General features: G+C 52.7%; 1 protein-coding gene across 1 annotated transcript in view; it reads right to left on the bottom strand.

The window, feature by feature from the left end:
* The window catches only part of GTF3C1 (general transcription factor IIIC subunit 1), a 72,870-nt gene that overhangs the window by 6,845 nt on the left and 41,794 nt on the right, over positions 1-24,231 (bottom strand). Inside the window, exons 17-32 of the mRNA XM_060120301.1 lie at positions 23,077-23,174; positions 22,488-22,584; positions 22,192-22,369; positions 19,330-19,471; positions 18,832-18,967; positions 18,317-18,398; positions 17,995-18,183; positions 16,071-16,228; positions 14,066-14,208; positions 11,859-11,940; positions 9,611-9,723; positions 8,012-8,074; positions 7,012-7,105; positions 3,368-3,540; positions 1,662-1,949; positions 703-962 (exon numbers count right to left, since the gene is read on the bottom strand). Of these exons, the coding sequence (XP_059976284.1) occupies positions 703-962; positions 1,662-1,949; positions 3,368-3,540; positions 7,012-7,105; positions 8,012-8,074; positions 9,611-9,723; positions 11,859-11,940; positions 14,066-14,208; positions 16,071-16,228; positions 17,995-18,183; positions 18,317-18,398; positions 18,832-18,967; positions 19,330-19,471; positions 22,192-22,369; positions 22,488-22,584; positions 23,077-23,174 (2,296 nt within the window). The remainder of the gene's footprint in view (positions 1-702; positions 963-1,661; positions 1,950-3,367; positions 3,541-7,011; positions 7,106-8,011; positions 8,075-9,610; positions 9,724-11,858; positions 11,941-14,065; positions 14,209-16,070; positions 16,229-17,994; positions 18,184-18,316; positions 18,399-18,831; positions 18,968-19,329; positions 19,472-22,191; positions 22,370-22,487; positions 22,585-23,076; positions 23,175-24,231) is intronic.

Raw genomic sequence — 24,231 nt, 5'->3', positions numbered from 1 at the left:
ACCCTCAACCACTGCGCCACCAGGGAAGCCCAAGTCCCGACTTTTGTTCACACCAGCCACGGCTGGTTTCTGGTGCTTCCTGTACAAGGTGTCTCTGCTCAGACCACAGGCTACAGGTCATCACATTTTTGCCTGGGCCAAGCTCCTGATACAGCACAGAATACTGACTGTGGCTGTGAAGGTGAACACCTCAACATGTGAAAATAAAGGCAAGTCAGACAGAGCAGGAAAGGGGCAGGAAGGGGGAAGAGAAGTGCAGGGACGAGGCCCCAATATTCTCGTTTTACATGGAGGGAGGAGAGAGACGGCCAGAAACTAAGGGCGCAGGGAATGGAGGTTTAAGCAAGGCATTATCGTCTCAAGGGCAATCAACAGAAGAACTCAGAAAAGTGTAAAAATTGGAAGTAAAGGAGATAAGAGATAATGAACATAAGCAGAATACTCATCTTTCACAGCAAGAGGTCAAAAGACAACACTCGGGCAAAAAGACCATGGTGAGCACTAACCACACAGCGGGCACAGCCCAGGGGTCCCCAAGTGGGCAACTCAGGACGTGTGCCCCCCGTGCCGACTGCTACGGATAGGAGGGCTTTTCCTTCGTTTTCCGCTTTGGCTCAGTCAGTGGTGGCTGCCACACGTGGCCTTGGGAGCCTGGCCATGAGCCCCAGGTCTGGGCCACAGGGCAGCTGGGGGGGCACTCACCAGCGGGCCCGAGCCCGGTGGGCTTCGGGGTGCAGCGCAGCCGGAGCTTGACCCGGCAGGAGTTCACCACAATGCTGTCGCTGGGGTTGAGGTTGCGGTTGCTGACGATGCCGGGGGCGCAGCAGCCCTTCATCAGCAGGTAGTTGGTGTGGGAGGCCTGGCGGGCTTTCACCTCGATGCTCCGGCGCTTGGCCCCCGAGCCTTCGTCCAGGTCTTCCTCTTCGTCCTCGTCCTCTTCCAAGGTGCCGTCCTTTCCCAGGCTAGGAGCAGAAAACGGACCTGGACGACGGAGCCCAGCCAAGCTTTCTGCTGGTCTGGCCGCCCCTTCAGAGAGCGGCGCTCGGACCACAGATGTGGCCCTGGCATCCGGCTGTGAGGTCAGGTCAGCACAGACTGTGCTCCAGATTCATCCCCCTCGTCCACCTTCCATACCCCCCCACCCCCCGTCCCTATACCTGTGTCTCTGCAAGGGCTGTCCCTTCGGCCTGGAAACCCTTCCTAGTCTCTGTCCAAAAATGCCTGCTTTTCCATTAAATCCCAATCCAGCTATTACAGCCTCAAGGAACCTTTAACGATACCCCTGCTCTGCCTACCCAACCTTCCGTGCCACACTGTTCCGGGTCCTTCTCTTTGGCGTGGCCCAGTCACCCCCTCCTCTGGCTCCCCTGGCGCCCAGAGGCACCAGCAGGAGGTGCTGCACTGGACACCGCATTGGAATCCCTGGTTCACAGACCCGTGAGCTCCCGGAAGGCACTGCCGAGGCCCTGCTGTCTTTGTACGGCAAATACCCACACAACGCCAAGCACAACGCAGAGAAACGCAGCAAGTGTTCGTTGAAAATAAAACCCAGATGACTGAGGAAATAAAATTGCAGATGCCACAGCTTGCGAGGAAGTGATGGTGCCCAAAGCCCCCGACGGTGCTCAGAGCAGCGTCCCAGTGGCTGCCCTGGCTCTCACCTCTTAATGACCTCGTTCTCCACCATTGAACTGTCCACCACCACGATCTGCTCTGGGATCCTGACATCCATGGAAACAAGGCCCAAGGAGAAAAGGGTCAGGACGGCCACACAGTGTCCTCCAGGGCCGTCCAAAGAAAAAGCCACCAGGTCGCTCGTGGAGTCGTTATTATCCTGCTCTTTGAAGGAAAAATTATCAGGCTGGTCCAACTTGCCAGCAGCCCGGATTCTGTCAAAGAACTGGAATGATTCTGTGCAGATGGTACTCGGAAATCGCCACGTGAAAATCCTACGCAGAAAGAGAAGGGAAGGGCCTTTCTGAGGACAGGGTGCTGGAGACCTTGGTGCGGATGGGCTGAGGGCACTTCATATCTTGCCATCAACACTAAACACACCAGCTTCTCCCTGGAAGCCCTGTTTTCCATCTCGGATGAAGGTGCTGCACCTTTTCATCTAAGCCAACACCCTAGGCCTCGCGGTACCAAACTGGGGAAGATGAATGTGCTTTTTGTAATCATCTTTACACAAGGCAAGCCCTGAACCCCTACAGAGGGAAAGGGATATGCGTATGTTCGATCTCACAGTCTCCACTCGGAGCCTGCAGTCAAGCCCTTGCCTCTGTCCAGAGGGGTGACTTTCCAGACCCTGTAACAACCTCTTGCTGACATGCCACAAACTGGGTATAAAAAGTACATGATGGGGTTTCCCTGGTGGCGCAGTAGTTAAGAATCTGCCTGCCAATGCAGGGGACACGGGTTCAAGCCCTGGTCCGGGAAGCTCCCACATGCCGCGGAGCAACTAAGCCTGTGCGCCACAACTACCGAGCCTGCAAGCCACAACTACTGAGCCCGTGTGCCACAACTACTGAAGCCCACGTGCCTAGAGCCCATGCTTCCCAACAAGAGAAGCCACCACAATAAGAAGCCCGCATGCAGCAACAACGACCTGATGCAGCCCAAAATAAATAAATAAATATATATATATATATATATATATATATATATATATATATATATATATATATATATATATATAAAGAGCAACTTAAAAAAACAAAAAGTAGGGCTTCCCTGGTGGCGCAGTGGTTGAAAGTCCGCCTGCCGAGGCAGGGGACACGGGTTCGTGCCCCGGTTTGGGAAGATCCCACATGCTGCGGAGCGGCTGGGCCCTTGAGCCATGGCCGCTGAGCCTGCGCGTCCGGAGCCTGTGCTCCGCAACGGGAGAGGCCACAACAGTGAGAGGCCCGCATACCACCAAACAACAACAACAACAACAACAACAACAACAACAACAACAACAAAAAAGTACATGATGGCTTCCAAATGAAGCGTGCGAGCCTGCAAGACAGGCAGCCTGGTACAACTTGGAGCCGTGAAGATAAGGACCGAGGTTACATCCAACCGGAAGGGTGCACTCTTAGCTGGTCTAATTATTAGAAACCCATTTTACCCAATTTTATGGGGAAAAGGGAAACAAACTACCTACAAAATTGGTAAAACACCCCAACACAAAATACGGCAAGCATTAACCTTATTCCCATAGAAGGGAGGACAGACATTGATGAGAAACTTGGTCCCAGAGGCTGCGTCTCGCACACGAGGCCACGAGAGGCCCAGGCCGCCCTGCTCTCTGATGAAGAGGGACGCCCGTCACTTCCGCTCACCTGTGCTCCTCTCTGCAGCCAGGCCCCGCCCTCCCCGTGCTCACCTGTGGTAGGTCTGGGACAACTGGTAGGACATGGGCGCAAAGGGCAGAGCACGGTTTTTCTTGGGGCCCAGCGTGTGGTTGACCCGGCGCCGGTTGACCAAGCTCCTCTTCTGGTACTCCACAAAGGCCTTCACCAGGATGTGGTCCTTATACTCCCGGTAGAGGCGGAACGTCTGTAACACAGCAGGCCGTGCGTGAACAGGGCTCTCCAGCCGGCGGGGGGGAAGACCCCGATGTGGATGCACAGAAGCCACAGCTGATCGTCGACGGAGGAAGCGGCTGGCGGTGGGGGAGAGCCCGGAGGAAGCCCACATCCCGACGGTCGGCCCGCACCCACCTTCACGTCACCTCAGAGAGTACAGAGAACAGGCAACTGCAGGGAAAGGTGGGCTGCGCCCCATGCCTATTTCTCTGGCTGCAAAGACGCTGGGAGCTGACGCAGAATCATCTCTGATACCACTGTATCCCTTACCCCTACCTAACCCATCAGCATGTCTGCTGGGCTCTACCCCCGAAATATGTTCCCAGACGCATCTGGTCTGTGCCATCTACACTGCCACCATCTGGGCCATGCCACGATCGTTTCTCCCCGTGGCCCCCTGCCCCCAGCCCGACCACTCTGCACAGCAGCCAAAGTAGACCTTTGATGCCTAAATCAGACCACATGTTCCTTCCCTGCCTCGAAAGCCCCGACGGCTTCTGTCTGCAGGGGGAACTCCCAGTCCTCACTAGGCTTGACGAGACCCCCGTGAGTGGGACCTGGCCCACCACTCTGGCCTCAACTCCTACGATAAGTGCAGCCCTTGCTCACCACCCTCCAGCCTCACCGGCTTCCTTATGTTTCTTGAAAAAGCCAAGGCACTCCCGCCTTGGGGCCTTTGCACTTCCTGCTCCCATTTCTTGGACAGCACACTCCCCCAGGCTCTGCGTGGCTGACTCCCTAACATTCAGCTCTCAGCTCACACACGTCCCCTGAAAGGCCAAATCCTCCTCCGTCCCGCTCCTCGGCAGTCAACTCAATTACATTGACCTGTTTCCCTTTCTCCGCAGTAACCGTGTCTACGTGACATGGTCTCATGTGTTTATTCCCTGTCACTCTCTACGGAGCACAGGACTCGTACTGCTGCCCCAGCAGGCGCCTGGCACCCAGCATGGGGCAAAATGGAGAGCGGTGTTGGGTCCTGGGTGCAGAGGCTCCCCCCGGGGGCCACGCCGCCATGGCTCCCTGGCTCGCAGATGTGGATCCCGCCCAGAGGAGGCGCAGCTCAAAGGGCTGCGGGACCGGCAGTCCCGTCATTCCCGTTTTCCGAACAGCATTGGTTCAGTCAACTGACAGCGAATGCCTCCAGGAAAGTTCAAAGCACCGGCCAAGAAAACCTGCAGGCATGGTCTCAGAATCCTGGCTTAGAAATTTCTCTGCTGCACTGACCCTGGGACCCAAGGGTGACAGGAGACTGAGGCTCATGGACTTCGAGGGATGTCCTGAGGCCACACTGCTGGGAGGGGCGGGACCAGGGAGAGGATGAGGTCTCGTCCTCGAGCCAGTGACCAGGGGATTGGGAGTCAAGTGGTGGTCAGTTGGGGTACTGGGGCAGCATGGGGGGTGGCTCTCCCGGAGACAGAGTGGGGTCTGGGCACACACTGGGTCCTGTCAGTCCGAGGTGCGCACAGTGCCCTCAATTTCTCCAGGTACCACCTCAGTCCTGGCGCACGGACTAGCAGCCTGATAGGGAAGACTGAGTGGGGAGGAGGGAAGAAGCAGGATGCAGCCGTTAGGTCATCACTGCTTCCCCCCAAGTGGAAGTGGAAGCTGAATCCAGCTTCCTGTGAAACACCTGCACCTTCTGCTCGCCTCTTCCATGTGAAGACGAGGATGGGCACGCTCCCCAGACGGCCACTGACGTGGAACAGGAGCGCACAGACCACGCACAGTGAGTGGGGAGTGTGGCACAGCCCGTCAGACTCCTAAGAGGCTGGGCTGTCACAGACACAGTGAACTACCGCCATCTGGGGTGCCTGTGACGTCCACCTTCCTGCAGCACACTTCCCGGAAGCTCAGGGCTGCAGGGAGCCTGGTAGGATCCCGGGTGGCCTCTGACCTCATCCCTTTTCTTTTTTCTTGGGGGGTGGGGTGGGGTGGGCACACCACGTGGCTTGTGAGATTTTAGTTCCCTGACCAGGGATGGAACCCGGGCCCTCGGTAGTGAAAGCGTGGACTCCTAACCACTGGACCACCAGGGAATTCCCTGACTTCATCCCTGATGACCTCCCACTTTTTGCTGCCAGGGGGAGGGGGTTGCTGAAGAAGGGCCCTGTGTCCTCCTTGGGCTCAGATGCTCTCTCTCATGGGATTTCCCACACCCTGGGTGGTCAGGGAGAGTGACAGCCCCTTGGCACCATCCCTACCGCTCAGACCCCACCTGGAAATGGAGCTAGAGGAAGGAAAAGTGAGGCCACGGCCCTGGCTGGGACACAGGGAACAGGTTCTTGCCATAACTCGGGGGCTGGGCTTTCTCGTGTTGACGGTGGTTGGACTGACCCCCGAGGTCCTGCTAGCTCTAACCCCGGCTGGGCAGGAGAGCTCGTCAGGGTCCTGCCCCCTCCACTCCTGACTGCAGACTGTGGGGTGGGGCCTGGGGCCCACGTGCCACAAGAGCTCTCCAGTTGACTCTGAAGCATCCCCACAAAGTTTGGGACAGCACCCGTCTAAACAGATCAGTGGGATGAGAAATAACACCAGCCTTTTGTTTTCTTATTTTTTTTCCCCCTCATGTCCCAAACTGGCTTGAAGAGCTGAGTTTTGGGTTTAGAGACTAAATACAAAAGTAGACAGGCTCTACTTGGAACACACTTTTGCAATCACTAGAAACAAGGGAAGCACGGGCTCGGGGAGTGGGCCCCTCTGCTGGGGGCTTGGAGCCACACAGACTCAGGTTAGATGGATGAGCTCTGGGATCTTGGGCATGGGCTTTTGAACTTCTCTGAACCTCAAGTTTTCACACTTGTAAAAGAGTACTTCCCAGGCTTAGTGCGGGGCTGAATGAGATCCGCCTTTCTCTTTCATCCTCATTCGGCCACGATAAAGCAGCATTACAGTTCTAGTAAGTTCTCAAGAGATATATGACTCAACGCCTGCAGAAAGGCAGCTTTCCCACTGGGCGATATCTAGCAATCAAAATATGTTGATATTTGTCCATTATAATTGGAAAAGATATGCCGTGTAGTCCAATTACTTTCTCAGCTCTTTTGAGAGGTTCATTTCCTCTTCTGCCTAATTTTCTGCCTTCAACATTAGACTCAAAACCTCAGCGCTGGGAGGGATTCTGGAGGTCACCAGATCCTGTGCCCATACTTCAGAGATGAACGGGGGAGTTCCCTGGTGGTCCAGGGGTTAGGACTCGGTACTCTCAATGCTGTGGCCTGGGTTCAATCCGTGGTTGGGGAACTAAGATTCCAAAAGCAGCGCGGTTCGGCCAAAAAAAAAAAAAGATGAACGGAGTGAGGGCTAGAGTCTCAGGGGCAATCAGGCCCTCTGAGGCCCTGCAGTGAAGTGAAGGGGTGGAAACCTCACATGGCCCGGCCTGGGAAGGGCCCCGAGTTCCAGAGCACTGCTGTGAAGCTGATGTTGCGTCCCCGACACCCACCTGAAATGACTGGTAGATCTCCATCTGGCTGTCCGAGAGGGCCAGTGTGCTCTGGATCAGGTTCTGGAGCACCAGGAAGTGGATGTCATCCACGCTGAAAGAGACGGGGCAACAGGGCCACGTGAGCCCACAGGCCGCAGGGCACGCTCATCTTGGGTAGATTCGGTCTCAAAAAAGTTTTCAATCTCACAAAAGTGATACGAATGTCCAAACTAGTCATAAACCAAAACAAAAGAAATGATGGTTTTTATGCCTTACTGATTGGTCCATTTTCACAGGGAAAAAGTTTCAGTCCAGTGGGTAAGGGGTGACATAACCTGGAAACGGGTTTTCATGACAACTAACACATGTGGTTAGTGTTTAGATTTTCTTTTTGTCTAATTTTAAACAACTGTTTCTCCAATGAGAATAGGCTTTTCATTGAATACAGAGCTAAAAATCAAATTGAATACTGATTATCCAAGATGGAAAGAAAATGCTGAGGCTTCTTTCTTTCTTTTTCTTTTCTTTTCTTTTTTTTTTACTTTTCGCTATGCTGCGCAGCGTGTAAAACCTTAGTTTCCCCACCAGGGATCAAACCGGCGCCCCCCTGCAGTGGCGGTGCGAAGTCTTAACCTCTGGACCATCAGGGAAGTACCAAGGGAGTTTTTGCTTGGGAAGTTCATGGGCTAGGAGTTCAAACCCCTTCCCCAACCCGTCCTCAACCTGGGCCAGTGACAGGCAGGGTGAGGGGTCGGCACACTCTCCCCACACAGGGCCTAATAATGAATAATTTAGTCTCTTTGGGCCCAGTGGTCTCTGTTGCAGCCACTCAACCCTGCCGTTAGAGCGTGAAAGCAGTGCAGACTACACGTGCAATGGGTGTGGCTGTGTTCCAATAACACTTTATTTCCAGAAACCAGCGCCAGGCTAGATTCGGCCCTAGATGACCCTGTGCTAGGCTGCAGACAACCCAATCAAGCAGCCTAGGAAAAGGTACTGGGTCTCTGTCAGTACTTGCCTATTAAGTTCATCCTCTTTCCTGACTTGGTCTTTTTCATCTCCAATCATCAAAACTCGGTATCTGCATAGGAAACAGAAGAACTTGTGAATGGAGCCCAGCTGACCTTCCATAGCCAAGGGGATGCTCGCGGGAGGTGGTTACTGACTGGCTAACGTGGCGGAAAAAATAGTAAAGTCCCTAAAACTGAAACATGTACATGCAAATTAAAATGAGAAAACACCAGGTTCTGCCCATCGAATTGAGCGTGTTGCAAGAATGAGGGTTGAGGAAATGAGAAATGTTCGTTCACTGACCATTTTGAGGCAACAAGGAGACGTTAACTCACAGGGAGCAACTGTTAAGTGTTAACCGGAGGAGGACAGACAGCTGTGGGTCACCAGGATGAAGAACAAGCATAAGGAAGAAGGTGGCGAGAAGACGCCCCACAGGGCAAAGTTGTATCATGAGACGGGATTACAGGTTAACCCCCGATCTACTTTTCTGAGCTCAAGTAATATTGTTTTATTGTGTTCATACCAAGCAAATAAATATAGAAGTAAATCGTAGAACTCTACAAAAAAACATGGCCATCTATTTGAGACATTTCTTTGGTTTCTACAAAACTAAAGTCAAAACTCATCTTGGCAATCGTAAATGCTTCCTAAAATTTAGGAACAAGACAAAGCACCTTTTCAGAAAAACGTGACCTGATTTTGGTCAAACAAGAAAATATTTGGAATTTATTGAAAATATGTGGGGACAGAAATTATATATAGGTAAACAGGCCACTTGAAACATCTTCAAGACAAGAGAAACCATGCCACTTGTGGGTTCTGGGGAAGAGTTTGTGGCAAAGGCAAAATCTGTAAACGACTACAAATCGCTCCTTGGCCCTGGCACACAGTGGGCACGACATAAACTATTTGTTGGGTGAATGAAAGGACGAGATCCCCAACTGAAACGCAGACGGCTTGCTGAAAAGATACCACACAATTCACAGTGGGACCTGATGGATGGACGTGTCTCTACAGGAAGAAATGTGGAAATACAGTGGCGAGAGGGACTATCCTGATGAGGATGGTGAAGAGAAGGGATTCACATTTGGATTAAGCAGCGGAAATAGGTCTGGTTCACAGCACTGAAGATTTTCAAGTTTCACAGGTCTGGGCTCAAACCCAAGTCTGTTCTTTTCCAGATGCCCAGTGGTTGAGCTGGAAAGAGCAGGGGCTCTGGGGTCAGACCTACATAAGTTCAAATCCTGGCCTGGGGCTCACTAGCACTGTGACCTTGGGAAGTTAAGTACCCCTCAGAGTTTCCTGTGCTTAAAATGAGCAATCATAGCAAAAGGACTCAAATACTTGAGTAAGCCAGAATTAAGTCAGAGCAGGGCCTTCATGTAATGGAAGGGAGTACTTGGTGGGGCGTGAGGGATGGCAGTGCCTCCCATTTTCAAGTCGCCCATGAGAGCAGACGAGGGCGTCCAGGGTCAAGGGTAGTGCAGGGTTCGCTGCAAGGTCAAGCGGAACGGCTGATGGGGGACACACCCGTGATGGTCCTGGCCGGTGACTTCTCCTCTTGCCCCAAAGTTCACGCAGAACCTTCCCAAGGGAACCTTACCTGGCAAACAGCTCCTTGAGTGTGTCTGGGATTTCAAGGTTAGGATTCCTTAGGGCTGAACTGAACTTCTCTTTAAGCTTCTCCACAAATTCTTTAAACTCGCTGGCACAAACCTTTCAACATGAGAGAATGAGATGTTAAGCCCTTTTTCTCTCTGAATGGAGGTTTCACTAAGACACATTGAGGGAAAATCTTGTAGCAAACCCCCTTCGCAGCGACCTCCCACGGACATTGACAGAAACGCCGTCTCCTGTGCCCTCCTGCCTCCCCAGCCCCACCCCGGAAGGTGACAGATGCTCACCACTTCACTCGGAGATGGAGAGCCTTACACCTGGTGCCTTAAACCTGCGCCACCAGCACTCTCCCCCAAGGCCCAGATGGGAGCCCCCAACGTGTCCTGTGCAGTCTCCTCCAATCAGCAGGCCTGTGTCCCCTTGTCGCCTTCCTCCCCCCAGGTCTGTTCCTCTGTGACTCACCTGTGCAAGTCAGCCTCCACCGCCATGCTCAACGCTCAACCGTGAACCCCAAACCAGACCCCTCCTCCTCTGTACCCAACCTGCGACCATCCCAGTGCAGACCTGGATCACAGCGTGGTCCCTCACTGCCTCGCCACCCCCAGGCTCACACCTCCAACTCATCCTCCATGGTGTGGCCGGCAAACCGACCCCGTCACCCTGTCACGTGGTGTCCAGCGCTACAGGACAAGTTCACACTCCTCCCTGACGCCTCTCGCTGCTGTCCTCCCATGGAGCACCTCGCTCCCCTTTCTCCTCTGCCTTTCCTCGGCTGGTCCCTCATCTCTGCAGTCTGGGCTCAGTGCTGACACATTTGAAAAGCTCTCTGTAGTAGATGCCGTTGGTCACCTACTTCCTTCATCCCGTTCTTTCTTAGCAGTGGAACCAGCCCCAATTTGGTGTGGGGAGACAGCCTGCCCAGCTTCCCGAGGAGAGTCAGGACGGATCTTCTGGGAAAGGCTGTCCCCTCCCTGATACAAGGGCCCTCTCCCCACTTCTTCTTGCCCTGGGATTCTGTTGTGAGGACTGAGCTCCAGCAGTTACCTGGCAGCCATGAGGTGACCAGCATGAGGATGGAAAGCTGACCACCAGGGATGGGGACGGAGTGACAGGATAAACGGGGGACCCTGAGGACATCTCTGCTTTGCTGTACCTGCATAGGACGGCCTACTTCCGGGCTGCTTGGCACATGGGGGAAAAAAAGCCTTAAGCCCCTGTTATGTTTTTTTTTCCGTCACCTGCATCAAAAGCACTCCTAATTCTCCCTCTGAGACCTCAACGGCCTGTGCTTTCCTCTCTCAGGGTGGCTGCACTGTTCTGCGGTGCGCGTTTACTTCTCTGCCCGTCCCACTGCCCTGTGGCTCCATTTCAGCTGGCCTCGCCTGGAGCAAGGCCGGACATACACGCAGCGGAGTCCGGTGTTAGCTCAATGAGTGAGGGGTGAGCAGACTCTGAGCCACAGAGCAGAGAAGCCTGGGTCTGGAAAGACAGCTTCCTTCCTTGTCAATCACCGTCCCGGCCCCGCCCACAGAAAACTCAGAAAGAAGACTCATGGCCGGGCTTCCCTGGTGGCACAGTGGTTAAGAGTCTGCCTGTCAATGCAGGGGACAAGGGTTCGAGCCCTGGTCAGGGAAGATCCCACATGCCGAGGAGCAACTAAGCCCATGCACCACAATGACTGAGCCTGCGCTCTAGAGCCCGCGCGCCACAACTACTGAGCCCACGTGCCACAACTACTGAAGCCCATGAGCCTAGAGCCCGTGCTCTGCAACAAGAGACGCCACCGCACCGCAACGAATAGCAGCCCCCACTCGCCTCAACTAGAGAAAGCCCGCACACAGCAACAAAGACCCAACGCAGCCAAAAATAAAAATAAAATTTTAAATAAAATTTTAAAAACCCCCAAAAACCCATGGCCTATCCACGAGCTTTCCAGAAGTCTAGCTGTTTGTAATTTCTGAAGAGCAACACTATTTTCTTAATAAAATAGACCCAAGACACAGCAGCATTGCAAAGAGACATGGCAAATTCTAATCATCTTTAAAACTGATGCTGGACCCAGATCAAGTGAGGGCCACAGCCAAAGAACTGACAAGTCAATTTCCCAAATAAGCAGGGGAAAAGCCCATGTTTGCAAGGCTGGCAGAGGCACCGTGGGACCCAGAGGACCAGACTAGAACCTAGAAATCCCTGCCTTCAGGGCAGGCTGAGCCCAACCACCGCGCGGGGCCCACCTTCGGGTCTCCATAGTCGCCTTTTCGATTCATGAAATCTCCAACAAGCGCCTTATCCTGGTACACCTCGGCAAGGCAGACCCTGTGGGGAGAGCAGGCCACAGTGAAGTCTGGGCAATGTCACGATGGCCACGTTCAGAACCACCGGAAGATTTCTGTCGTAACAGTTCTGGCCTTGGGTAAACATGAAGTATGATCTGCTTATGTGCCTGCTGGGTGATTATAGCTTTTGAAAATGAAGGATCGGGGGTCGGCCTGTTTGTGCTCATGCTTCACATCTCGACTTCTCTGCGCTTCTGTCCTCCACGTGCAAACTGAGAACAGTAGCTTCCACGCGCCTGCCCTCACGGGGATTTGGCCAGGACCACAGGAGAGACCTATGTCAAAGAGGATCTTAAATTTAGAAACAGGCCCTGGTGCTTGGTATTAAGAGCTCCGGCCTCCTCCAGCACTCTGTCCACCGCACACATCTTCACACCTCCAGGCACCAAAAGAGCCTGACCTGCCCAAAGGGAAATGGAGGGAAAGACAACCAGTGTTTGTTGGGTTCCTAGGAGCTGCGCACTTTGAAAGCTGGAGCTGCTCCTTCATAAAGAGCTTGCAAGGTAGGGACTGTCATTCCACTTCACAGCTCAGTGAGGTGTAGGGTCTGCCCCTGCCCCGAGGTCACACGGAAGCCAAGGGCCAGGGCAGGTGGGACAGGTGTGGAAACAGCCTCTAAGGGGATGAATGCCCCGTCCCAGGTCCCACAGCTCTGAGCTATAGTGGATGGAGACCTGGCCTGCACGCCCTGCAGCCCCCTTCATGTCCCTCTTCCCCGGCTGCTGCAGGACAAGAGGAAGAGCGTCAGGCAGGGGCCAGGAAACCCGACTTCCAGATCTCACTTCACTGCCAGCTCACTGTCACCCCAGCCAACTTGCACGCTCTCTCTGGGCCTGTTTCCACTCTGCAAAAAGCAGGACTTTGGACCAGGTGATCAGAGCCCTTTCAGCAGAACATTCTAAGAGTCTTCCATGCACTGGGGAAGTGGCTTCACACAGGAAGGCCCCTTGGTGGGTCTAACCCAGCGGTTCTCGTCGGGGCGATCTGCCCCCCTGGGGGGGCGTGTGAAGACATTTTTGATTGTCACAGTTGGAAGGTGTGAGGGTGAGGTGTGGGTGGGCGGGTTGCCACTGGCACCTCGGGGATGGAGCCAGGGAGGCTGCTAAACACCCCACAGTGCCCAGGACACCCCACAACAGAGAATGAGCCACCCCACATGTCAGCAGCGCTGAGACTGAGAAGCCTGCGCAGAGGGCTGAGTCTCCTCTGCAATCCAGGGCTGGGCTGCTTTCCTTGCAATCTGGCTGACTGCAGGCAGCGCACGGCTCGGAACCAACCCGGAGCCAAGCTCTCCCACTGACCCATGGCCCGAACATCAGCTGGTGGAAGAAGCTCCGCTTCCCGGCCTCACCCTCATGCTGGCTGCAACACTCGGGTACCTTCCCACACCACCCGCTGGGCTTCCCCACTCGAGCCCACACCGGCACAGGGAGGGAGCTGCAGGAGTCTGACGGGGCTGGCGACAGCTTTACACCGTGGCCCTGAGGGAAACAGACGGCGGGCAGCCTCCCTGGCAACTGCCGATGGGGGAGGCTTTGCAGCTCCTGGCCAGCTGCCATCCCCTCACGTCTTTAGGGAACGCCCGGCTCTGCTGAGGAAATGGCCGAGTGCATTTGGTCCAGTGACCCCGTTCCTGTCTAGCTTCTTTCTGGAGTGAGCTATGTGATGGACCACTAACACGGAGACATCAAGAGCTGCTCTGGAGTGTTGAAACCCTAGTGGAAATGGGCAGAGGCCTCTGCTTTCACCACATGCTACTCAGGTGAGGTGAAGAGGGAACATTCAGTGCTGTCACCTAGCCTGTTTAGCTTGTTTCTTCACCTGTAACAAAGGAGAGCGGCACCTGCTTCACGAGGCTGTTCTAAAGTGTAAATAACACCTTGAATGTGAAAGTGCCCAGAATCACACATAGCCACCCAAAATCAAGGACAATCTCACTAACAGTCTCCAACAGACTACTGATGTGCTACTGGACGACTCAGATTTTGTCTACCTGGTTTTTACAGCCGACTCTTAAGCAAATGGGATGAAAGAAGTGTAAAGAATGAACTAGAAGCATTGGGATACCCTCGTCTTGGAGTCATGGAAGTTCAAAGGAGGCTTACTTATAGTTCAGATAGGCTTGTGGATTTTTGACTATGTAGCGAGCTCTTCGTCCGACCGAATGGGATGTTTTATCCAAAGACTCTTCCAAGGTTGAGTGCAAAATGTCCCGCACGACCTGCCAGGGGACAAACGGGCCCTTCACCTGGATCAAACACAAGCCAAGACACAGAATCAGTATCCTCGGAGCCCACATCATGGGTCACTAATGTAAAGGAGGGGGGATACGTTCTGTGGAAACTCTTTCCTCAGCGGACACTCAATACTGTCACCTCATGCATTTACTCAGTCACATCTACTGGGCACTGACCACGTGCCTGGCCCCGAGCGGGTGCTGGGCAGAGAGGAATAAGACAAATCCTCCAGGTCCAGTGCGAAGAGTATCTTTTGGTGACTAGTAGAGGTGCTCGGAGGGTGCTTGGGTAATACTGACTGGAGGGCAATGCATCACAGGAGGTCAGGAGTATAGAAGATGCATTTCATTAGACGGCTTTAGAGGTTTAAGTACCCATCGTGTACGCTCAAGAACGCTCTGTGTACGGCACCTGTGGTTACACTAGTGGAAACGGAACGTGCTGAGTCACAGACCCAGGAGACCCTCTCAGTGAACACATGCAGGAAGGCACAGCCCAGGTAAGGAAGGGCCTTGATGACAGGGTTATTTTCTTAGCGCCCCAGTAGGAGTGGGCCCAGGAATCTGGTGTAAGTTGAAGCGAGTAAGTGGAGGGTCCGTGCAAGGCTCTCCTGGCTCCCCTGGCTGCGTGGAGGGCGGGGAGGGGAGAGGCCTCTCCCATCAGTGCTGTGATGAGACAAGGCCAGGTATCAGGGACAGCAACACGCCTTTGGGTTCCTCCTGGCAGAAGGGATTGGGTGGGAATCTAGGAAGGGGTGGACGGATAAGAAAATCTGGGGCAAAAATAAACAAAAGGGATTTAATGAGCTTGAAGGCAGAGAGCGTCAGCCCTCTCAGTGGGTTTCTCTTGGCTGGTATGGCTGAGAACAGGAAACACAAACGGGGCTCCTATGAAGCCGCCTCACCTACTCTGCCTGGCGGTATTACTGCCTGGAAGGGGCCCTGGGCGGGACACTGGCAGAGCCCACGCTCCGGGTGGCTTCTGGGAACCAGCCTGATGGGACATTCGACTCGGCATGGCATGGGAGGTGGGGAGTGAACCCGGGGACACCCACCGTCCCACGCTGACTTGGTCCGCACAGACAGAGTGATTCCTGCGTGGGAGGCACCACGCGAGGGGCTGCAGCTACAAAAACAAGTAAGTAGTCTCTCTGCCTCTAGAAGCAGCCACTCCAGTGGGCTAAGAGGCGCCAGAAGCCAAAGGAGCAGTGTGAAATGTACGTGTCCAAGGGGCAGAGTGAGAACGCAGTAAGTACTTCCCTTTGGGAGGATCAGGGAAGCCTTTCCAGAGATGATAAGCGGTTACTGAAAGATAAACGGGAGTTTTCCAGGCAGATGAGGGTGGGAGGCAGGGAGCCGGGAAGGGTCAGAGTCCTGGTGAAGAGAGAGGGACAGCACAGCTCTCAGCCGTGTGGCCTGCAGCCAGGCAAAGACATAGATGCGTGAGCCGAAGCCAGGAAACAGATGTGCAAAAATAAGCATGGCGGGCGCGCGGATAACTAAGAAGAACCTGCTGTATAGCACAGGGAACTCTATCAGTACTCTGTAATGACCTAAATGGGAAAAGAATCTAAAAAAGAGTGGATATATGTATATGTGTAACAGATTAATTTTGCTATACACCTGACACTAACACAACATTGTAAATCAACTATACCCCAATAAAATTAAAACAAAACAAAACAAAACAAGAAAACGAGCGTGGTATCCATTGCTAGGATTCTGGGAAATGCTTCTCCCAGCAGCCAAGTGGAGTAGGTGGGATGGATGAGAGGTCCCAGGTATAAGCCTCCCTATGTGGGTCCCATGATGAGAGGGACTCGCAAATCAGCGGGCCAGAGACTGGGAGGGGGCGGGGGCGCTGGGCCGGGTACCTTGGTGTTGAGGACGTTGCTGGCAATCCGGCAGAGCACAAGTAGCCCGTCCTCCTGCATGGACCAGGTGACGCGCAGCCGGGTCATCCTCTGCAGGGCACTCTGGTCAGTCTCGTCGTGGTAACGCAGCCTTTTGCTTTTTTCTTCCGGGAGTTCTTCTAAGAGGGGAAGAGGAGAGGGGGCCTCTAATAACCAGTTTGGAGCTGTCACTGTGGAGAGGGGAAGGGTCCCTACCCAGCAGGTCAGACTGCACCAAGGTACTGGTTATCAGAAACTCATCGTGCGCAGAGTCATATAAATTAATCACAAAAGACTCAGCCCATCCTGACAGATTTTTTTTACCCCTTTCATCATTTCTCTTTGGTCACATCTCGTGGAGAGGGGCTGGGCAGCCTGATGCAGCCTCTTGTTAGTTATCTGCCCATCTCTGATCCTTCCCTTGGAGGTCCTGAGCCCTTTGAAAGCACCTCGCACAGAAGCCGAGGGAGCCTGCTTGGGGTGCGCTCTCTGGATAAGTGGGTCCCCACCATTCCCTGCTTTGCGACCTCAGAGATGCTGTGCAAACTCTGGCGCAGCATGGGGACAAGGCCCACTCTACGGGGCTGCCCTGAGGAGTGAACGAGACTGGGTATAAAACACCTCGCGCAGCACCTGGCACAAAGTAGCTACTACCTAAATAATAACAATCACTAACATTATGGAATGTTTACTAGGTGCCAAACACTGGCTTAAGCTTTTTACATATATTCACTTATAATTAAAAATAATACTTGGCAACAACCCTATGAGAAGGATACAATTATTATCCCCATTTGGCAGCTGAGGAATTGGAAACACAGAGAGATACAGCACCTTGCCCAAAGTCAGAGCCTAGTAAGCAGCAGACAGCATTGGAACCTTGAGCTCTCAACCACTGGGTTTCCCAAAGTTTCTTCCCCTCGGGGAGTCGCTGGTGGCAGTTTCACAGGCAGACGCCATATGCTACCATATGCTACTGCCAATTCCAAAAGACTGTTTGTTTAATGAGTATCTTCCAAATGAGGGCAGGAGAAAAGTGGGCAAGAGCATTTAGATTCAAATCGACACCACCACCATATTTTGCCTTGTAATGAATTCAGGTCTTTGCGAGCCAAATTGATCTTATGCATATCTGGACAGGCTAAACAGAGGAGGCTGTTTCAGCTGATGTGAGGCTATTTGTTTTGAGCACCAGCAGAATAAACCACTAAAAACAGGTTCCTGTTAAAATATTCTGTTCTCAGCTGAAATAGCTATAGCTATCAGATCGCTGTTAAAACACACACACCACTGAGGTGATATAAAAGTGGCCTAAAACCTGGACACTGGTCTTCTCGCTGCCCTCCTTCACTGTAAATACCGCCCAAATGAAGACTCCAAAGGGCAATCTACGAGGCACCACACACGATGGGTTCACGAGATCTGGAGAGATCCTGCAGGCTTAAGTGACGCCCATGTTGCCTCTGATTTAAAAACACAACATAACTTTAAACTTTGCCCTGATTAGCACAGATGCAGATATTAACAAGCAAACCAAAAGAATAATAGGATTTGGGCTGGTTGTGATGCGGACTTTGCTATGGATTTTTTGCCAAGGTTTTTTTCCCCCAGTTGAGAAGGAATTAGAAATTTGAACCGAGGGAGTTACTAAGTGAAAAGGCTCTACACAATGCAGAGACAGAGTAAGCAGGGGGAAGCACAGAGTCAGTTCGAGGCCCTCTCGGTCAGCAGGCTGAGTGTGGAAAATAAAACGTGATCATGCAGAGTTAGTGCTCCAAATAGAAGGAGCCGGAACCCGAGTCTGAAGGCAGAGCTCAGGTTGGGCTGCGGGGAGGCTGCTGTCCATCCCCAGCCAGACCGTGCATGCAAAGGCAGGCCTGGCAAACACGAACGAGCATCCCGAAACCTTTTTTCTTTCTCTTGATCTTCTTCCCAGGGTCCTTCTTCAGCCGTTTGCGCTTCTGGCTTTTCCCACCCCTCACTTTCTGGTTCCTGTCCAGCGTGGGCTCTCGGCCAACCTCAAAGTGCTCTTCCCTGTCAGCACAGAGCCCCGATCCTGCTCGCGCTTCTCCCCAGACAGTCAACCTGCCGTTGCCTGGAAATAAGCACAGGACACCGGCGCTGCAGAATGACCTCTGCAAAGGCCAGAAGCCAAAGCCAATGTGCAGCGATCGTGTTGGCCCGAGACGGTCCCACGTCTATTTCTGCTGAACTACTGGCCCACGTACCTCCAGCGCCAAGAGGCAACGGACGCTTGGACAGAAACGTCTGCAGCCTCACCGTGAGCCCGTTCTCTGATGCGGTGGTCTCCTAAAAGACGAGGATGGCACTGGATAAAGCGTGAGCTTTCATGGACCCCAGGGAGCCCAGGGCAGCCACAGCGCTGAGGTGCACGAGTCTCTGACGAAGAGACTGTGGGGGGGGGACCGCCACCCTCCTATCACACACGTACCCCCTCCCCGTGTGACCTTTGTTTTACAGACTTTCTGTTCTTTCTTTTAAAAAGGAGTACTTGTCCACATCGCAGAATTAGAATCCGTTGGGGGAAAAAAAAAGGCCAGGCAGATATTTAAGGGGCCTGACATGCCTTTAGCATATATGGAAGTAATTATTTGTGTCTCTGGTCAGTTTTGGTTTGGCCAGTTCAAAAACCGTGAGCCAGGAAAGGGACAGGCAGGTGAGTAGCAATGGCAGCCCCCCGGGTTGGGGCCCAGGGATGGATGCCCCCGTCCTGAAAGCCCACCTTTTTGGCCTTGTCGATGATGTAGCTGGTCCAGATCCAGTTTCGCTTTAGGTGTCCGTAGAAACTGGAATCGAGCCCAGCGGCTCCCAGCCCATCTCCGGGGATAAAGCCTTCATCCACGACCTCACGGCTGCCCCTGGAAGATGGAAATAAACAGAAAACAAGCCCTCCTTGGGAAGTGAAAAGAGAGCTCATGGAGTGGGCAGGGGGCATTTATTATAACTGTTACCTTCCCAGAAAAACACCTGGCAGGTGGAAGTAAAGGGCTTGTCAGAAACCCAGACTGTTATGTAAAATTCCCAATTTCTGCACTCTGGCTACTGGTTCTTTTTATTTTTTGACCATAGGTGAGCTAACTACAACATGGCGGGGGCCAGATGTGAGCCACGGCCTCGGCACCGGAGACCCAGGCTTCCGGGCCTGACAGGGAAGCCCGATGGGGGGCAGGCCAGACCTGCTGGGCTCTGCATGTGTGGGCGGGGCGGGGCGGGGACGCACGCGGTATACTCCATCATGGCACACTTGCGCTCCAGGGTGTGCTTGTCCATGGCGCTTTCCTGCTCCTTCTGCAGACTGCCCTCCTCATCGCTGCCCTGATCTGGGCCGCTGTTCTTCCGGATGCGCGGGCAGCGCACCACGCCTAGGAAACCAGACACAAGCCCCGCTGAGGACACCTTCCTGCCACGGTCTGCTGGCCACGGCCTGCTGAGGGGTGGCGAGAGAAGACTGGATTCCCTTTCTGTGACCAGGATCCCCACCAGGGGAGAGGGTCTGAAACTGGTGGACCTCCTTGCACAAAATGCACAAAATGCAGAAGGCAGAGAGTTAAAGCTGGTCGTGAACCTGAGAAAAGGGCCTGCATGCAGCCTGTACTCTACTAAGGTGGCAAGGCGAGCAGGCAACCAGAGAAACCCCATGCCTTCCTCCTTCCAGGGGGATGCTCCGGGGAGTTGTGTGTCGCACAGAGGAAGTGACGAGTGAAAACGGCTGCACACGGTGGTGGCTGCCAGGGTCAGGCTGGTGGGGATCTAGACAGTGCAAGGCAGCATCACAGTTTTCCTGGGCGCACTGGGCTCCAGGAACAGCCAGACGTTTCCTGAGTGCCCCAGAGGTGCATTAATTTCGTTGGGAAATTACATTCAGTGATTCCACAACAAAGCATCTCTTGCAAGGAAATATAAAATACGGCTAAAACTGTTGCTTGCGTCAGGCCAGGGAAGGCTATGATAATTTGCAGACTACCGAAGAGCCTCTCATAACATGGTCAGCGGGAGACTTTGGCCTGGGTGGTGGCGAGGGGCGGCGGGGAGAGCCCATGCCCTGCACCTCCCAGCTGGAGCTTTACGTGAGATGTCTGGTTCAAGCTTCACCTCAGCCCCACAAGGCAGTGGTGGTGTTCCCAGATTAGAAATGAAGAAACTGAGGCTCAGGAGGTTACAAAGAGCTTACCCAAGGTCATGCATTTGAATGGACCTTGAACTTAAAGAGGACTTCAGGAGATGCTTCGCCTTGCACCACCAAGCTGCCTGTGGGAGACGCAGATTCAGGCCCTCCCCAGGGCTGCTAAATCCAAATCCCTGGACCGCGCCCAGTAATCCGCATTTCAAGGGGTTCCCCAGGTGCTGCCTGTGTGCACTCATGCTCTGGGAGCCCCACTTTAAAGGATGCTCACGTCTTATTATTGATGGGGAAGAACCCCCTCAAATGTCGTTGAATTAAGGACAATCAATGCCTGATTAATGGACTCAATAAGCCCCCCACATTTCGGTTCACGAACATGAGAAGGGATGGAAATTCACCAGTTGTCAAGCCTGAAAAACTTTGGTGCAAATAACATACTGGTTCGCAAATTTTTATCTAGGTATAAAATGCAGGGGAATTAGGGCACTTTAAAATCTGCCCTGGTAAAAGCCTAGCTCACTGCTGATGCCAGAGGATTCTACAAAACACTGTTTCTAAAATTTGTCTGAACCCATTAAAGTACCTATACAAGTGCTCCTTAGCCTATTGGCATTAAACAGTTCTACCCAATAAACACGTGGCTCCTGCTTTGCAAAAATCAAAGTGTAACCTTGATCTTCCAGCTCTGTGACAGAAGGAAGAGAGGGAGTCCTCTCCCAGGTGCAGATGGAATGTGGCATCCTTTTCCTCCTGGGACAGGCGGGAAGAACAGAACTGACGAAAACTGGCTTAGAGGAAAGAGCACAAGACTGGAGGTTCTAACGCCTTCTACAAACCCTCCATTCATTCCACAAACAGTTACGGGATGTCACCTATGTACCAGGCACTTTGAGACACGCTGGGGATATAAGCCAAATTTCCTGTACTCAAGGAATTCCCAGAATGACATCAGATGACAGTAAAGATGCTGGAAAGGCTTTCTCGGAGAGAGAATGCTTCAAGTAGGAGTGGCCATCTGCAAGGTGAACATAGGTCGGGATGTTCCAGAGAGAGAAGAAAAAACAAGCCAAGGCTTAACTCAAAGCCCAAGTCATCTGACCCACTAGACAGTCTGGTCAGTTCCTCCTCCTAAAGACCTCCCAACCTGTCCTCTGGCCTTCACTATCACCAGCAGACCTCTCCTGGACCTGAATCACAGCGCCTAGCTGGTCTCCCTGCTTCTACTCTGGTGCCTCTCAGTCTGTTCTCCACACAGCAGCCAGGGCAACTCTGAAAGACCTGAGATCTTGGCTTACAACCTCCAATGGCTTCTCGCTGCTCTTAGAACCAACCTGAACTCTTCCTGTGTCCTGCAAGGCCCCAGAGTCTGCTTCCTGCCTGCTTCTCCATCTCATCAGCTACCACTCCCCTCCCACGCACACCGGCCTCTTCTGTTTCTCCATCAACACTCAGGGCCGTTGCACCTGCCTGGGATGCTCCTCCTCAGCTCTGGTCACGGCTGGCTCGGCCTTATCCTTTAGAACTCAGCTCAAAGTCTCCTCCTCAGAAAGGCTGCTCCTGACCAGCCCAGTTAAACACCCTCGATTCATCACCCGGTGTGTTTCCTCCCCAGCTCTTATCACACTCTGGATCTCAGTGTCTTCGCCAAGACAGCATAAGTCCTGTTGCTGTGTGATCGGGTGCAGGAAAAGACACACACAAGGTGTTCAATAAACACCTACAGAAGGACCAAATGAATAAAGACAAAAGTGAAGCAGCGTGGGCTCAATGGGGTGGAGGGCTAGTGGCCCTCCCAGGTAAGGCCCACCACTGTCCTTTCTAAGGGAGCTTCCAGGACACTCCAGGCCTCCAGGGGACAGTCGGAAAACCAGCAGGCGGCTTCTAGTCTCTTCTAGCTCTAACTCCCGCTATCCCACAGAAAGGAGGGAAAACAGCGAGTCCAGTAAAGATGGATGGTACCTAGTGGGGTGTTGAGGCAGACGCACTGCAGATCGAACCAATAGTTCTCCACGTCCTGCATTGAGTTCAGGACGTAGAGACGCCTCTCGAAGGGCCGGCTGCTGTGGGCCAGGTTGTAATGGGGGTCACAGGTGGTGGTGTCCACGATGACCACGTTCTTCTTCAAGAAGATAAAGACCTACGAGGGAGACACCGGATGGGGTGAGGGGAGAGCCTCAGCCTCAGCACCGGGTGAGGTGTCTGGACACTGTGCTTAGCAGTCAGGACCACCTTCATCTGGGCCTGGAGGCTGTTACCTGATCTTTATCCTGAAACTTCTCTGTGGGCCCGAACTGGAGCAGCCCCATGTAGCACAGCTTCTGGAGGTTCTCCACCACCGAGAAAATGTAACGTCTGGAAAACAGAGGGGGGTGGTGGGTTCTTAGCTGTCGTCAGGGGGTCTGCATGGGGGTGAGGGATGTGACTTGCTTCTTCTCTCTTCGACCAGTGGGACCTTGAGGACGGGCCTCGGGCCTGAACTGTGCTGAGACCCAGAACTCCCATCCCAACACCAACCAGGGCAACGGGGCATTGATCCTACTTGGGGGCCTTGAGTTCGAAAGTAAAAGTAACAAAAGGGAAGACCCACCTCATTACTTGCAGTCTTTATCAGCAGATTTTACTTTAAAAGAACCTTGAAAGCAAGTACTAAAATGTCCCAGCCCACACTGCATTTGCCTCTGCGCTTTATGTAGAAGGCACAGGTGGCTGAATTAATGACCTTGGGTTGCTACAACCTGGCAGGCAGAAACCTTTCCTCTTCCTGGTCAACGATTACTCAGAAGCCTAACTCCAAGGGGCCTACCAGAACCCTCGGCCGCCCTGAGTCGGCTGCAGGGACCTCACCTCTTGTACAGAAGCTGTTGCCGGATGGGCCTGGGGAGAAAGCGGATCAGCGTGTGCTTCTTCAGAGGGTCGTTCAGAAACTCCTCGAGGTTGTCCACCTGAGAGGTGAATTTCAGGTTCATCTCACCCTCAAGGACAGGGTGAATTGCAAGAATTGTGAAAAAAAACACCACTACTTTCCAGGCTGTGGTCTCGCTGAATCTGGCCATCCGTCCCATGGGGACAGAGCCCCCTCTTGCCTGTCGCTCCAAACCTCCCACATTTCTCAGTCCTGACGCCCCTCCCCTCCAACCCATCTGCCACACTGCTGGGTACAGTAAACAGGTGGCCTCACTCACTGCTGGTGGGCATGCAAAGTGCTAAAACATTTCTGGGGGACAATAGGGGAATATATTTATTCATATTAAAAAAAATTAAAAACGGATGAAGGATGCTTATGGCCTTTAAAGCCAGTGATTCTACTTCTATCCTTAACCTAAGACGAAAATTTTGGAGCTGCCCACAAATACGTCTAACAAAAAGTATTCATCAACATGTCACTTAACACCACCAAGAAACTGGAGCTTAAATGTCCAAAAATAGAGTATTGGTTAAATACACTAGGGTACGTGCATAAGAAGGAATACTGCAGATTTACTTAATATCAAGTTAAAGCAACGATGTGGAAAATACAATACATTGTTCAGTGGAAAGAACAGATGATAAAAGAGTAAATACAGTATGGTCTCAATTCAGTTTTTTTTAAAAAGGAAGACCTCACATATATACACATGCATTACATACAAACATGGCATAGTAAGAAAAAGACTAGAAGAAAATGCACCAAAAACACTAGCAGTGATACCTCTGAGTGATGAAGTTATAGCATTTCTATGGTAATTTCTATTTTTTCCTTTTTCTGTATTTACCAAATTTGTAAAAATATATTTTATTGCTATACCATAATTGTCTGTCTTTTGACTGATCTAGAAGAACAAGTCTTTGAAATATTTCCCTTGACTCACCATCTATCCATCCACCCAATCTATTCTGTCTGCCTTTCTTTTTCTTTCTCTTTCTCTATCTATCTATCTATCTATCTGAACCACTCTATCTATTTAGCGAGCCACTCTATCGAGCCTATCTATCTATCTATCTATCTATCTATCTAGCCTA

The sequence above is a fragment of the Mesoplodon densirostris genome, chromosome 16 (assembly GCF_025265405.1).
Source record: "Mesoplodon densirostris isolate mMesDen1 chromosome 16, mMesDen1 primary haplotype, whole genome shotgun sequence".
NCBI classification, from domain to species: domain Eukaryota; kingdom Metazoa; phylum Chordata; class Mammalia; order Artiodactyla; family Ziphiidae; genus Mesoplodon; species Mesoplodon densirostris.
The sequence above is the reverse complement of the archived record's forward strand: the minus strand, read 5'-3'. Positions and strand labels throughout refer to the sequence as shown.